At 41.4% G+C, this 13,310-nt stretch overlaps 5 protein-coding genes and 2 non-coding genes across 7 annotated transcripts; 3 read left to right on the plus strand and 4 right to left on the minus strand.

The window, feature by feature from the left end:
* The first annotated feature begins 1 nt into the window (after position 1).
* SJAG_16022 lies at positions 2 to 79 on the plus strand. Its single transcript has one exon. It is a non-coding gene; the product is annotated as a tRNA-Thr (tRNA).
* A 277-nt stretch (positions 80 to 356) lies between these two features.
* Positions 357 to 1,727, minus strand: SJAG_02599 (sulfide-quinone oxidoreductase; the record flags this gene model as incomplete). Its single annotated transcript, XM_002173769.2, has 1 exon — positions 357 to 1,727. One exon carries the CDS (start codon positions 1,725 to 1,727, stop codon positions 357 to 359), a length of 1,371 nt encoding a protein of 456 aa, XP_002173805.2.
* A 409-nt stretch (positions 1,728 to 2,136) lies between these two features.
* On the minus strand, positions 2,137 to 3,225 carry SJAG_02600 (DNA-directed RNA polymerase III complex subunit Rpc25; the record flags this gene model as incomplete). Its single annotated transcript, XM_002173770.1, has 4 exons — positions 2,137 to 2,184; positions 2,381 to 2,655; positions 2,808 to 2,894; positions 3,018 to 3,225. 4 exons carry the CDS (start codon positions 3,223 to 3,225, stop codon positions 2,137 to 2,139), a joined length of 618 nt encoding a protein of 205 aa, XP_002173806.1.
* Positions 3,226 to 3,566: 341 nt separating this feature from the next.
* SJAG_02601 (elongation factor 1 alpha like protein) lies at positions 3,567 to 6,069 on the plus strand. Its single transcript, XM_002173771.2, has 3 exons — positions 3,567 to 4,074; positions 4,166 to 4,216; positions 4,270 to 6,069. The coding sequence occupies exons 1-3, from the start codon at positions 4,035 to 4,037 to the stop codon at positions 5,898 to 5,900; spliced, it is 1,722 nt and encodes a 573-aa protein (XP_002173807.2). The 5' UTR covers positions 3,567 to 4,034; the 3' UTR covers positions 5,901 to 6,069.
* Positions 5,923 to 10,905, minus strand: SJAG_02602 (M-factor transporter Mam1). The gene has a single exon (XM_002173772.2). It carries the CDS (start codon positions 10,057 to 10,059, stop codon positions 6,097 to 6,099), a length of 3,963 nt encoding a protein of 1,320 aa, XP_002173808.1. The 5' UTR covers positions 10,060 to 10,905; the 3' UTR covers positions 5,923 to 6,096.
* On the plus strand, positions 9,801 to 13,004 carry SJAG_02603 (zf-C3HC4 type zinc finger). Its single transcript, XM_002173773.2, has 2 exons — positions 9,801 to 11,247; positions 11,414 to 13,004. Exons 1-2 carry the CDS (start codon positions 11,101 to 11,103, stop codon positions 12,839 to 12,841), a joined length of 1,575 nt encoding a protein of 524 aa, XP_002173809.1. The 5' UTR covers positions 9,801 to 11,100; the 3' UTR covers positions 12,842 to 13,004.
* A 197-nt stretch (positions 13,005 to 13,201) lies between these two features.
* SJAG_16023 lies at positions 13,202 to 13,279 on the minus strand. Its single transcript has one exon. It is a non-coding gene; the product is annotated as a tRNA-Thr (tRNA).
* Positions 13,280 to 13,310: the final 31 nt, after the last annotated feature.

Below are 13,310 nucleotides of genomic sequence, written 5' to 3' on the forward strand. Positions count from 1 at the left end.
AGCCCCTATGGCTTAGTGGTACAGCATCGCACTTGTACTCGCAATGCGAAGATCCTTGGTTCGATTCCGAGTGGGGGCAACAGACTTTTTGTATCTGCTTCATTTCACTTCTCTTTGTTTGTTTGTTTGTTTGTTTGCTTGCTTTCGTGTCTTCGCTCTCCAGGTTCGTTGGTTGGTCCTTCCTTGTTTGTATTGTAACATTATAGTATTGCTCCCCGGTCACCAGCGTGTGCTCAAGTAGACAGGGCTAGTCCCTTCGGAACTTAAACGCTAGCCAAATCTGTGTAAACACAAACGATACTAAGAGAAAAAAAATACCATTAATATTGTCTAATAGAGTTCCGATGTCATTTGTATTAATCGTTTGGAAAGCGAGGTGGAATGAATCCATGAGAACCATACCAGCGTCCATTTTTCATGGCAGTATGCCAGTAGACGTAAGGGAAAAAGTCCTTCTTTAAATAGTAAAACAACCGTCGAGGTGTTCCTTGGTCTAATAAAGACGTCCACTTGCCAAAAGTTTCAGCTGGCTTGCCACCATACAAAAACTCAGCTAATATTAATTTTCCGTATCGAGTTAGGAGAGGGCATGAGGAGTATCCGGTAATACTGAGCATTGAGTTCTCGACCGTGAGCATAATTCCATAAGTTATGAGTGAGTACAGGTGCTTGGGAAGTAATGGCTGCAATGTTTTACTAGTTGGTAACCCAGAGGCATCGCCCAGGGAAAAAACATTAGGAAACTTTGTCGACTGACAGGTAGCAGAATCCACAGCGACAAAACCAGAAGCATCTGCCAGCTCACTCTCGGCAATGAATTTATGAGGCGTCATAGGAGGAACAGCATGAAGGAAGTCGAACTTTTCCTCATAAGTATCATTCGTGTCCTTGTTTTTGAAAACTGCTATCCTCTCACGACCACGGACTTCAATGAGCTCCTGTTTGTATTGCAAGTCAACGTTTCTGTTTTCGGTTTCATTCTGCCGCTCCAATGCATCGGAATACTTCTTCACAGAAAATAAAGTTGGCATTCCTGTTTTAAATACAAGATTAATTTTATTTCTTACACCGTGATGGCTCCAATAATCTTCAGCCATCCACATAATTTTTTGGGGAGCACCAGCACATTTTAGGACACCGGAAGGTTGGGTAAATATTGCTTTACCAGTTTTCAGTTTTTTTATAGCGGGAAATACCGAATCAGCATATTTCTCCGAATAGATTGTATAAACAGGAACGTTAGAATCATCAAGAGAATTAGTAAGTCCCTTAATGTTCTCAAACGCTGAGTGTATACCCGCGGCAATCACAAGGTAATCGTAGCTAATCACGTTTTCACTCTTCGTGATAACAGCATTCTGCCCTGGTTGCAATTTTGAGACGTACTCGGGATGTAAAGCGAATTTAGCTGGAACAAGACTAGCTAACTCCCGCCTTGTTGCGGCAACTGAAGACAAACCAGCGCCAGCCAGGGTCCAGCCCGGCTGGTAGTAATGATACTTTGCTGCATCAACAATAGCAATGTCTCCTGGCTTCAAGCGTTCTTCATCTTGTAAAGCCGAATTGCGATTAGCATCAAACTTATTCCAGATTTGATGTGCAATTGTAATTCCAGCCGATCCACCACCAACAATGACAAATTTATGATGATTGTGAGCCCAACGTTTTTGAACAACACAAGTAAGATCCTGTTTTAATAGTTTCCCGGAAAAGCATTTCGTAGCCATTTTCAAAATTACATACAGTATTTGTCCACAAAAAAGTGTAAATACATGCACTTCCTTATCAACTTGAACTCAATGGATTCTTTCACTGCGAAAAGGCTTGAAAGTGGAAGTATCCTTCAAGACGGACACTGTATTTTGAAAGACAATTGAGACTAAAATTCCTTTTGGAAGCGTTCGTAGTTGTTGAAGATAGATTATGTTAGAATAAACGTCAAACCCTCAAGATGCTTAAAACTTCTGTTTAATTGTCGCATCAATTTTATTACATCCCCAATGACTTTAATATACAGATGTAATCCCATTAAAGCACGTTTTCTTGGAGGCAAATTAGCACTCTGTGTTGTGTAAGAATGGTGAAATCATTTTCGAGAGCCACTCAACGTCGAGTCTAACTCGCCAGGTCAGAAGGCTAATTCCACCAAGCAGGAATGCCCAGACCATCCTTGGAACATGATGCCTATAAACAAAAGTTAGTAATAGTCACAAACAAATTTAAATGGGCAAGAAAATTGCAGTCGTTGACAGGTAAAGGAGGTCTTTACGTAACGTGTTGGATGCGAGATTCTCCAACTTTTAGTTACATGACGGTATCGACAGCAATCATTCTTGTACATGTGTGATGGACCATTGTATCTGGTTTGATGTGTACTTACCACAAGAGAATAAGGGGCTTCAGCCTCTGTACGAACGTCCGTAGTTGCTGCCGCACTGTTTGCAGATGGCCGACTCGGAGAGATATCAATGAAATGTTCCGATTCAATTTGAAAACGAATTTCTTCACCGACATCCATGAACAGTTCTGACGGTTCACCATCGGTTTCCTCAGATGGCACCCTCCAAACCCAAGCCCGTTCTTGTGCGTTGTACACGGATGGATCAGGGAGCATTTCCTTAGGAACAAAAATGTCGTCAAAGAAGCCAAGGGTAACTAGATATTAGTTAATAAATGCAATTAAAATGCAGAGTTATCAGTGTAATTGGAAACTGGAACTCGGCTGACTGAAATAATGTTTTGAGCGAGTATTTTCACAACAAGAGAGATAATACATAGCCTGATCAAACGCATTCAAGAGAACTTACCTCTTATTCCAAGTTCTGTGCATGACTTAATCCGACCTAACATAACCTCACCCCGGAATGGTCTAAATACCAACAGGCGAAACTTCACTAAGAAAAGTTAGATACAGTTTTCTGTGGATTGCGAAAAATATGGAAAATGGATTTGCAATCCTTCAAAAGTTTGTCAAACGTTTTGAAGAGAACATAACCATTTTTATTCGTATTCCTTACCATTCATGTATGAGCAACCATCACCAAATTTTATGATACCCTCACCAATAGTCAAAAAATCAAAAATTGCAATAGCAAGACCAACTTGTTGAATCACTTTATTGGCGTATTTTTTGTTAATCTCGTCACTTAAAGCCTCTTTTGTGGGTTTCCAAAAATCAGACGGATGAATTTTGACAACGTCTGAAATAACTGATAAAACAAACATTTTAATAGTCTTTAGGGGTAGTCTTTTATTTCTTCAAAATGACAAAAGAAAGCGATCGTATTATTCAGTCATTCATAGGAGAATGGCTCTCAATACGTTGTTACAGGCGCCGAAGCGAAAACGACGTGCAAAATTTGGTCCCACCCTTCCTAAAAAAAATGTAATGCGAGAATTTCATCTCCAAAAGATATTGCGCTAAATTTTTAAATGGAGACTGTAACGGTTGAGAGTGTTCATTTTGGAAATTTACCTATTTATTTAACTTAGTATTTAAGAGGTTTTTAATTATCGTTATGAAGTAAATTTAAATGATCATATTTAAAAAATAAAAAATTAATAACAAAAAAATTTATATAAAAAACAGTTCATAAGTTCAACTGTAATTGAGAATGTCAATCAAGAAATATATTAAAGAGTACGAGAATTAAATTTGGGAACAATATGACGTTAATGACTTTTTATAATTTAGAAGTTTGATGAGATGATTCATTTTAATGAAACCAGGGTACTTTTCCAACACATTGTATTGTATACGCACGCGAGGACAATACAGTATGCAGAATACGTGTACAAAAAGTATCACCTATTTTTTTACATCTCAAAACTGTAGTAATTATTAATACCCCTCATGCAATTGTCATTGTCAATACTGTTCTGTATTCACTACTGACGGGAAATATTTTCCCCGTTTCCACGATGATGTTATTTAAAGTTGGCTAAAATGTTGCTCACCAACCGAGCTTACCAACAAAAGCAAGCCAAACATTTTCCAAAAGTTTTCAGCATTCCATGTGGATGTTGCAAACAATATGTCGAGACACAAGGATCTAAAGAACTTGGATTTAAATGGTACATATTAAAGCCATTCTGTAGTACGCGTCTTGTTTAAGCCGTTACGAAATGAGATAATGCAAGAAATGAGTTACTAACAGTATTAAAGATTATGAAGATGAATTTGAGGCTGAAGAAGAACTGACAGAAGATCAGGAGGGTATGTATATTACAAATTGCTGTCATTTGAGTGGAAAGTTTACCATTTGTAAGAGGCGTATCGCGAAGCAATTGAACAAGTACAAACAGCACTTGAAGGGACAAATATACCTTTCCAGGAAATAAAGGACACTGTTTGGTACTATTATTTTGATGTAAATAAGTCTGTCAACTATTTGCTTTCGAAGGCAATCAAAGCCAAGGAAAAGGATGCCAAAAAAACACCTGTAGCACAATCCCAAACCAAGGAAAACAGCACCAAAGACGTTACAGCTGCTGTTAAAAAAGTTACCATATCCCAACCGTCTAACGCCCTTCGGAAAAAGCAAGTAATACCTCAAACAACAAAAACAGAATCCGAGCATGCCCAAATTCCCCAAAAGAAAGAGCCAAAGTTGCTGGACATCCCATCTTTGTATGAAAAGGAACATGAAAAACCATCAATCCACCTTGTCGTCAGTGGTCATGTTGATTCCGGTAAAAGTACAATGATTGGTAGACTATTATACGAAGTTGGTATGGTAGATGAGAGATCTATGCAAAAATTAAAGCAATCTGCTGCGAATGCAGGGAAAGGTAGCTTTTCTTATGCTTGGCTCCTTGACTCAACGGACGAAGAAAGGGCCCGAGGTGTCACCATGGATGTCGCTGACACTACTTTTGAAAGCTCAAAGCACATTTATCAGATCGGCGATGCTCCCGGACACAAAGATTTTATTTCAGGCATGATTGCAGGTGCTTATTTGTCTGATTATGCTATCTTAGTTGTTGACGCCTCGCCCAATAATTTTGAACGCGGATTCTTTTCTAATGGACAAACGAGAGAACATGCTTATTTACTTAGAGCATTGTCCGTAAAGGGTATCGCTGTTTGTGTTAACAAACTCGACACTGTTGATTGGTCTTATGAACGTTTCATTGCCATCAAAGAAAACATTCTTGATTTCCTGGTAAGCAAAGTTGGCTTCAAAGAGACTATGGTTCACATCGTTCCGGTAAGCGGACTTTCTGGTGAGAATTTAATAAAACGTGATGAGCCAAAACTTCTGTCGTGGTACAATGGTCCTACTTTGATGAACATTTTGGATGATTTTGTCCCTCCAACAAAGCCTGTAAAAGCATCGTTACGAATCACAGTCAATGACACGTATCGCTCCGCTAAAGGCGTATGTGTACAAGGAAGAGTTGAAAGCGGAAACGTTCAGAACAATCAGGTACTGTTTAATGTTTCTACAAATTCTGATGCATACGTGAAAAGTATCATTCGCAATGGTCATCCACATGATTGGTCCGTTGCCGGAGACAACATTACAATGCAACTTACTGATATTGATGCTAACGAAATTCGTCCTGGTGACATCTTAACTACCACTTCTCAACCTGTAAAAAAGACAAAATCTTTCATCGCGGAAATTCAGACTTTTGACCTATTAAGGCCGATTCTTTCTGGCGCAACGTTGGTCTTGCATAGGGGACGTCTAAGTGCTCCGGTTGTCATTAAACTCCAAAGCGTTAATGGAAAGAAGGTCAGACATATTACTAGCCGAAAGACAGCCATCGTTAAGTTCACGTTTTTGGATGGCTCATATCCAATTTGCACGGTCGATGACTGCAAGACCCTCGGTAAAATCATCTTAAGACGAGAGGGTGATACTGTTGCTGCCGGTGTCATCAGAAAGGTTTAATAACTTTACTAAGCGGAATGTCACAAAATGCATTTAATTATTAAAACTTTCTATAAACACAGAAAAAAAGGAAGTATATTAAATATAGAAGAGGGAAGAATAGAAACGCGGTTAATCATAGTAGTCGTACAATGGGTTAAACTGTCAAACGATGGAGAACATATACAAACAAAACAACAACATAAATGCTAGAGCATTAATCGCTCCAGATGCCTCTGTGCACGAGGCTCCAAAACACGGTATTCGGGATCATTAATTCTTCAAAGGTTCCAGTCTCAACACAACATCCCCTCTCCATCACAATGATCCTGTCACCAATTCTCATCATGGATGGATGGTGCGTAATAATTAAGACGGTACAATCTGAAAGTTCAGATATAGTTTTTTCAATCAGCATCGCTGAATGTGGATCAAGGGCAGATGTGCACTCATCCAGGATTAATAGCCGCGGTTTTCTTAGGAGAGCACGAGCAATGGCAAGGCGTTGTAATTGACCACCGGATAAATTACCCGAATTTTCTTTTAATGAGCTGTTGAACCCGTCTGGCAAAGACTCAATCAAGTCCTCAACGTGCGCATTTCGAACAGCTTCCTTCACTTCATCCAAACTAGGAGCTGAACCATATGAAAGACTTTCAAGAATCGTTTTACCCATCAGGAAAGGCTTTTGTTCAACAATCGCAATCTTTTTACGCAACCATTCGGTGCTTATTTCTGAAAGTGGATGATCATCGATATATACGCCAGAACAGGCATATAGCTTCATCAAGATAGCAGCGATCGTCGATTTTCCGGAACCGGAAACACCAGCAATCACTAATTTCTCGTTTGGCTTAATTGAAAATGAAACATTTTTAAGTGCGGGACCCTCAGGCGAGGACTTGGTATACGAGAAGGTAACATTTTTGAACTCCACCTTTCCGCAAAAAGGAAAGGTTAACTTTCCTGAAAGTTCTTGTTGGCCGGGTTTAAGTTCAGCAAGTCTTAAAATACGACTCGTACAAATACGACTTTCTGAAATATTCGGCAACGATGAAATGCACATAGATGCGGAACACAACGAGAAGACGGCCAAGGCTAAAACTGTTACCATCTGCTGTACAGTATACTCATTCTTCATAATAAGTTTTGCAGAATACCAAAACAAAAGAGCTCGCATGAAGTAGCTGAGACTTTGAACAAAAGCAAATCCAATACTCGTAAAGATGCTCCGCTTCACACCAGCCTTCCAATTAGTCAAGACCGCGGCAAGATGCTTGTCTCTAAAATAAGGAAGAACACCCAATCCCTTGATGGCATTTAGATTAACAATCGTCTCGTGCAAAGCTTCTGTAGCAGCGATTGTGGCTGTTTGACATTTTTGTTCTAATTTCACATACACAATTGAAAACACATTTGAAGATATGAGCATTACAGGGACCAAAGCCAAGACCACAATAGAAAGTCGCCAACCAATAATGAATGCCCAGAGAAGACCAATGAATGTCATGCAAAAAGCAACTGCCAACTGTGAGAGTAAAGATGTTAAGATCAGTCTCATGTTCGTCACATAGTTAACGACTGTCTTGGAGCAAAGCAATGGCGTATTTCTCGGATTGTCAAACCAAGTCTGATCTTGTGCCAAAATACATCTGACAGCTCTCGAACGGTGAAAATCGGTCCATTGCTGAGAAGCAAAGCAGAGGACATATTCACAAAAGCCCTTGGCAATACCGCAAACAAACGCAACAACAAGAACCATAGAGGACCAAAAAGCTGCATGTTTGCCCATATCAGTCTGCATAAATGTGTTTAAAACCTTAGAAATGATGAAAGAAAAGACCGGTGTAGTAGCACCTTCAATGAGCGCAAGAATCAGACCCAAGCCAACGAATATGCGAGCAGTCTTAACTTCGTACACGCTCTTGAATATTTGCATGAACGTGTGAGTTTTCTCCATACCCATAGTAGTATCCACATTTTCATCCATTACGTTTTCAGTTAGCAGTGGGGGTATCGATATAGTTCTCCGATGCTTGGAAGATGCACGTCGTTTGTGGACAGAACTATCTATTCTGCGTATTGAAGCCAGAGAAAGATTGCTTTCAATAAACTCACGAACTTCCTCATTATTCAAAGCCGTAAAGAAAGATGCGAAAGAAGATCCAACGTAACAAGTCTCAAATTCTGATTCACTTCTCTGGAATTCGTTGGTATCATAATAAGAAAGTTCCTCAGAAGTGCTAGGCTGATTGTAACATTCTGTCATAGCAAGAGGATTACCAAAGTCATCCAGAATACTCAGCTCTGATTTAAGACCCCTGTGTATTACATGCCCTTCATTCATTACATAAACGTAATCCTCGGCAGAAATCTCCTCGAAATCGTGAGTAATGATAAGCGTCGTTTTTCCTTGTCTATTTTCCCGAATAGCAGCGTTGATAAGACTTTTAGAAATCGGGTCCAGTGCACTGGTTGCTTCATCGAGTACCAAAATAGGGGTATCACGAAGCAATGCCCTTGCAAGACTAATTCTTTGACGTTGACCACCACTTAAAGTATCCGACGTACACAAAGTATCATAACCGTTTGGTAAATTGTTGACAAACTCATCAACGAGTGCAAGTCTGCAAGCCTTCTCAAACGCGTCAACTGGGGCGTCTTGGATTCCCAATAAAATATTCTCTCGAATACTCATACTGAAGACAACTGGGCTTTGCTGCACAAACGTTACATTTTCAGACAGCCAGTCCTCCTCCAAAGTTTTTAGGGAATGATTATCAATGAAAATATCACCGCAGGTTGGCGGAAAGAACCCCATCAACAGTGTTGCAATGGTACTCTTGCCAGAACCACTGCTACCAACAATGAAGGTCAAACCTCCTGGATAAACTTCCATGGAAACATTAACCAACACATAGCGGTTTTCCGCCGTTTCAGATGTCGGATACCGAAAACTCACATTCTGAAATTGTATGGAGCCATCACAGTAAACCGGAGCGTAATCACCCGAAATCTGTTGGACATACTCACCTTTGGCAGGCTTACTGTAGGACTCAATAATGGTGAATGCACTATACTTTCCACGCACGAAGTCAGGCACAATCGGGACAATTTGATTTAGAGAAGCCATCGCGCTCACGCAAGTCCAAAATACAGTCACGACTTTTCCAGGTGTCAGTTTTCCGACAACAACCAAGTGGTTGCCGTACCATAAGCCTTGGAAGAAAACAGCCATCAAAAGAAATGCAGTGACGCCGGCCTGAATGGACGTGAAGAACGAAAACCTCAGGAACGCCTTGCTACATGCATGCATGACATGAATGAATTCATTGTGCTCGAATGTTTTCATTGAATGAAAACGCACAGTCCGAATGGCAGCAACAGCTCGTTCAAGGAGTGAAGCACAATTCTCCGATGTAACCCTTTCTTTCTCCATAGATGAGAATAGTAAGCTGTTTATTATTCCGACAAAAATAGCCAGAACAGGGAAAATAGCGATAACCACCAGTGTCAGAGACCAGCTGTAATGGAATGCAATCACCAAAGACGCAACAACAATAGCGAGGTTTTCCAAGAGGGCGTTCATTGAAAGACTCACTGATCTTTGATATGCAAGGACATTTCTATCCATCGAATTGATCAGTCCGATTGTATTATCGTTCAGCAAATAAAACGAGGCTCGTTTTTCTGCCAGCTTCCCGAATATTAGCAATCTGGTTCTTCGGGCAACCATGTCACCAACGATTCGCCAACAGAAGCGGACAATCATATCAAGGAACAAGGAAATCAATCCAAAAATAGCTACCAGTCCAACGTTTGTATTTACATTTTTGTTCAAGTCGCGTGTGGAATAGTCACCGCGGGCGTATTTCGAGAAACCATCAAACAAGCGTCCAGAAGCCCACGTCATAAGAGGTTCTAAAACGCCAGTACTCAGTGTCAATAAAACCACGAATATGAGAACGGGGATATCACGTCGCGTGAAACCAAGGAGCATATGCTGCCAGCGAGAACCATCTGAAGTTTCCGTGGAGTCGTCATGGTTGCCGGCTTTTGAATCGCCGTGCTTCGACTTTTTTGATTCGTCTCTGTTTTTGTTGAGGACAGAGATACTAGACAATGTTGTTGAGCGTTTTTCCAGTGAACTCAAACTCCCTTCACCATTGTCGCTCGACATATCGGCTTGGTGGATATCGGGCTATTCGAGACGTTTTAACACTGCAGAAGTAGTAAACTGCGTGAACCTGCCGTTAGGACTCCAATACTTATGAGACTCGCCCAACAATAGCTTTTTGTTCTATAGGCCCATTGTGCGTCAGTACTTTTGTATCAACGCGACACCAACCCCCCTGGACAAAGGCAGTCAAACGAAAAGGGTTGAAAATAATTAAAGTTTAATACCGCGTGACTTAGCGCTTCGTTCTCAACTCAATAGTGAATTAAGACGAAGCGAAGTCGGACTCCTGGCCGACCCCACAAGCGACCGAGTTACCGAATCCGAGCACAACAGATCGCTCCTGATCATGCTGTAAGTGTTTTTATAAATCGACGAATTTAACCCCATTAGGTAAACAAGAGGGGGTGAGCCACTAGCGTAAGACCTTCTTCATTGACAGCTGACAATATTTAAGACTCGAATTGACGAGACAGTTGTAGATATACGGGCCATGGCATATTCGCCTCAACATAACGGAACATGCTCCATTACCGTACTTTTCATGAAACAGGGAGAATATTCCCGCTTTTAAAATTTGATTCGTGATAATATCCACATGACAACCGATGATCTTGTTTGAGAAGTTTCAGTGATTCCGCAGCTTGATTATATCGTTTGAAAATACACTGTGATGTTTACCCTCTTCCGCAACTGTTTAACGGAGCCAGCAATTCAATCGTCTCCATTGTTACTAAATTTTCACAAAGCAATTATTAGCTTGCTCTAGTATCAAAAGATTATCCGCTCGCAGATTTAATATTATGTAGAAGGTACGTTCGGTTTACGCGTCGGATTCGCTTGTGGCACACATTCATGCGCCGATACCTGTGTATCCTTAACGTGCTCTAATGAGATATAGCGATCGATGAATCTTGACGTGACGGATGCGGCAGGAATTGCGTAGGGCTCTTCATGGATACTCACCACCACATATGCGGAACATAAGAAGCTTCCTGTGTGCCGTTTTCTTCATCTTCGGACCAGCTTGTTTCTGCAGTTACTATGGGTAATACTATAGGAAAGGAAAAAAGCAATTCTAGAGACTCTTACCAATGTCTTGTACAACTAATTGATGGAGGGTTTCTCGATAGTCAGGGTGTCTATTCGAATGGCCCAACGTACAAAAAGTCTATTGTCAAAAACTTAATTGTAAGTTGAAGAAGGCTGTCTAAGTCTCTCCCAGTGTGTAGTTCGCGTTTGGTCGCGTGTGTGATTACGCCCGAAACACTCTTCGTTTCATCATTGGTGATAAGACTGGTTGAGGCGGCTTGCGAAAAAACGTGTTTACGCTGAATAATTATTAACGTTTGTATAGCTGTCGCGCCGTCTTATGCCATTTTACAAGGGCCTGGATAACATTGAAAGTCGCTGGAGCAATGAGGAGCTTTCAATGGCTGTTGCCAAAGCGTTAGGACCACAAAAGGCCATGTTACTAAACTCTACCCAACGGAGGGGCAGTGGTAACAGTATAGCCAATGCAAAGTCGTTGAGAGAGCATTCTGCTCGAATTCATGAGGGTCGCTCAAGAGTCCGATCAAACTCGGCCCATCACTCCTCTTCAAATTTGTCGGGACGCGGGAAGGATGCCTTGAGTACCGTATATACGAATGCTGTAGAATGCCCCATCTGTTTCCTTTTTTATCCTCCAAACTTCAACTACACTCGGTGCTGTGGTCAACCTATTTGTTCTGAGTGTTTTGTCGAAATCAAAAGAGCTGATCCTCACTTGCCAACAGTGCACGTGAATGAGGCACCTCCCCGTGAAACAGACCTTATCTCGGAGCCTGCTTGTTGTCCCTATTGCATGACCGAACGCTTCGGGATAGTGTACAAGCCCTCGGCCGCCCTAATGGCGTTTTGCTATGGGGTGTATGACTTTAGCGTACGAGACACCGCAGTTTCGTTTAAGTCCTTCAACGAATTAAAAAGTCGCTTTGATAAAATGCCCTGGCCACCTCGGCACGACACAGTTTTTCAACCGAATGACGACTGTGTGGTCACAACGGATTTTATTCGGCCTGATTGGCAATACAAGCTCGAGAGAGCCCGCCGTAGAGCAATACGACGTGCTGCGAATGCTGAGCTGCTAAACCAGCATCTTCTCGAATTACCAGGACGTCGTAATAGTCGTGATTCAGTGCATGGAAATTCATCCCGTCCCAGTGTCAGCTCTCGTCGAAGTTATCTTCAATCAATGGAGCAGCGCATGATAGACGAAGTAATCCGCTTGAGTTTGCTGGATGCCAATCCGGCGCAACAAGAGCATACGGCAGATTCACAAAACAATTCCACTCAAAATTTGCCTACTACAGTACAACGGGATGCCACAATACATTCAACCGCTCCATCAGATGCATCTCGTTCGGCACGCCAAGCTAGAGTGTCCTCGTTCATTCAAGAAACGATGACCTCTACTTTACCTTCTGCTCAGCAATCTGTTCAGAATCCTGAGCAGAATCCCTCCACAATTCTTCCAAACGTAAGTGAACCTCAAACGCCCGTGTCTAGTGACGCTTCGATGGTATCCTCATTTACACAAGAAGAGCAAGATGCCATTGAGGAGTTACTTCGGAGCCCTGCAGCTAGTACAAACCCTTTTCTTTCAGACCGTTTTGTATCATCTGCTGATACTCATTCTTCTTACGCGCAGTCGAATACGATCGAGCAAAATAAGCATGATGTACCGATTTCGTCCGTTACCGAGTATCCAATGCCTATTGGTGAAATATCTCAGACTCGGTAACGGTATTAATTTCTCCAAACTTGTATTTAAAACGGGGAATGATGGAGGATTTATTAAATTAGTTTATTTATTGTGGTAATACGGTTGGATTTTATTTAGTCTTAGAATGAATTGCAAGAGATTATGAAATGCTTAAGTGCTTAAACGAGTTAATTAGGTAAAGGCTTTAAACCTCTACGTAAACATAACCAATCGTTCAAGTGCTCCTCGTCTGTGATTCAGTAACGGTTGGCCGTAGCAACAAATCGGCAGGCGAATTGAGCGCAAAAACAAAGAAGGACCAACCATCGAACCGGGAGAGCGAAGACACGAAAGCAAGCAAACAAAGAGAAGTGAAATGAAGCAGATACAAAAATCTGTTGCCCCCACTCGGAATCGAACCAAGGATCTTCGCATTGCGAGTACAAGTGCGATGCTGTACCACTAAGCCATAGGGGCTACCACACTTTGTCGCAGAGTGAATAAAATT

The sequence above is a fragment of the Schizosaccharomyces japonicus genome (genome assembly GCF_000149845.2).
Source record: "Schizosaccharomyces japonicus yFS275 unplaced genomic scaffold supercont5.1, whole genome shotgun sequence".
Taxonomy (NCBI): domain Eukaryota; kingdom Fungi; phylum Ascomycota; class Schizosaccharomycetes; order Schizosaccharomycetales; family Schizosaccharomycetaceae; genus Schizosaccharomyces; species Schizosaccharomyces japonicus.

What these genes read in the sequence shown, in the direction of transcription:
- SJAG_02601 (XM_002173771.2), top strand. Translation starts at nt 4,035, where the DNA reads ATGTCGAGACACAAGGATCTAAAGAACTTGGATTTAAATG. An exon ending in AAAGAACTTGGATTTAAATG is followed by an intron (nt 4,075 to 4,165) that starts GTACATATTAAA and finishes ACAGTATTAAAG; the next exon opens with ATTATGAAGATGAATTTGAG. An exon ending in ACTGACAGAAGATCAGGAGG is followed by an intron (nt 4,217 to 4,269) that starts GTATGTATATTA and finishes ACCATTTGTAAG; the next exon opens with AGGCGTATCGCGAAGCAATT.
- SJAG_02602 (XM_002173772.2), bottom strand. Translation starts at nt 10,059, where the DNA reads ATGTCGAGCGACAATGGTGAAGGGAGTTTGAGTTCACTGGAAAAACGC.
- SJAG_02603 (XM_002173773.2), top strand. Translation starts at nt 11,101, where the DNA reads ATGGGTAATACTATAGGAAAGGAAAAAAGCAATTCTAGAGACTCTTAC. An exon ending in CTATTGTCAAAAACTTAATT is followed by an intron (nt 11,248 to 11,413) that starts GTAAGTTGAAGA and finishes ACGTTTGTATAG; the next exon opens with CTGTCGCGCCGTCTTATGCC.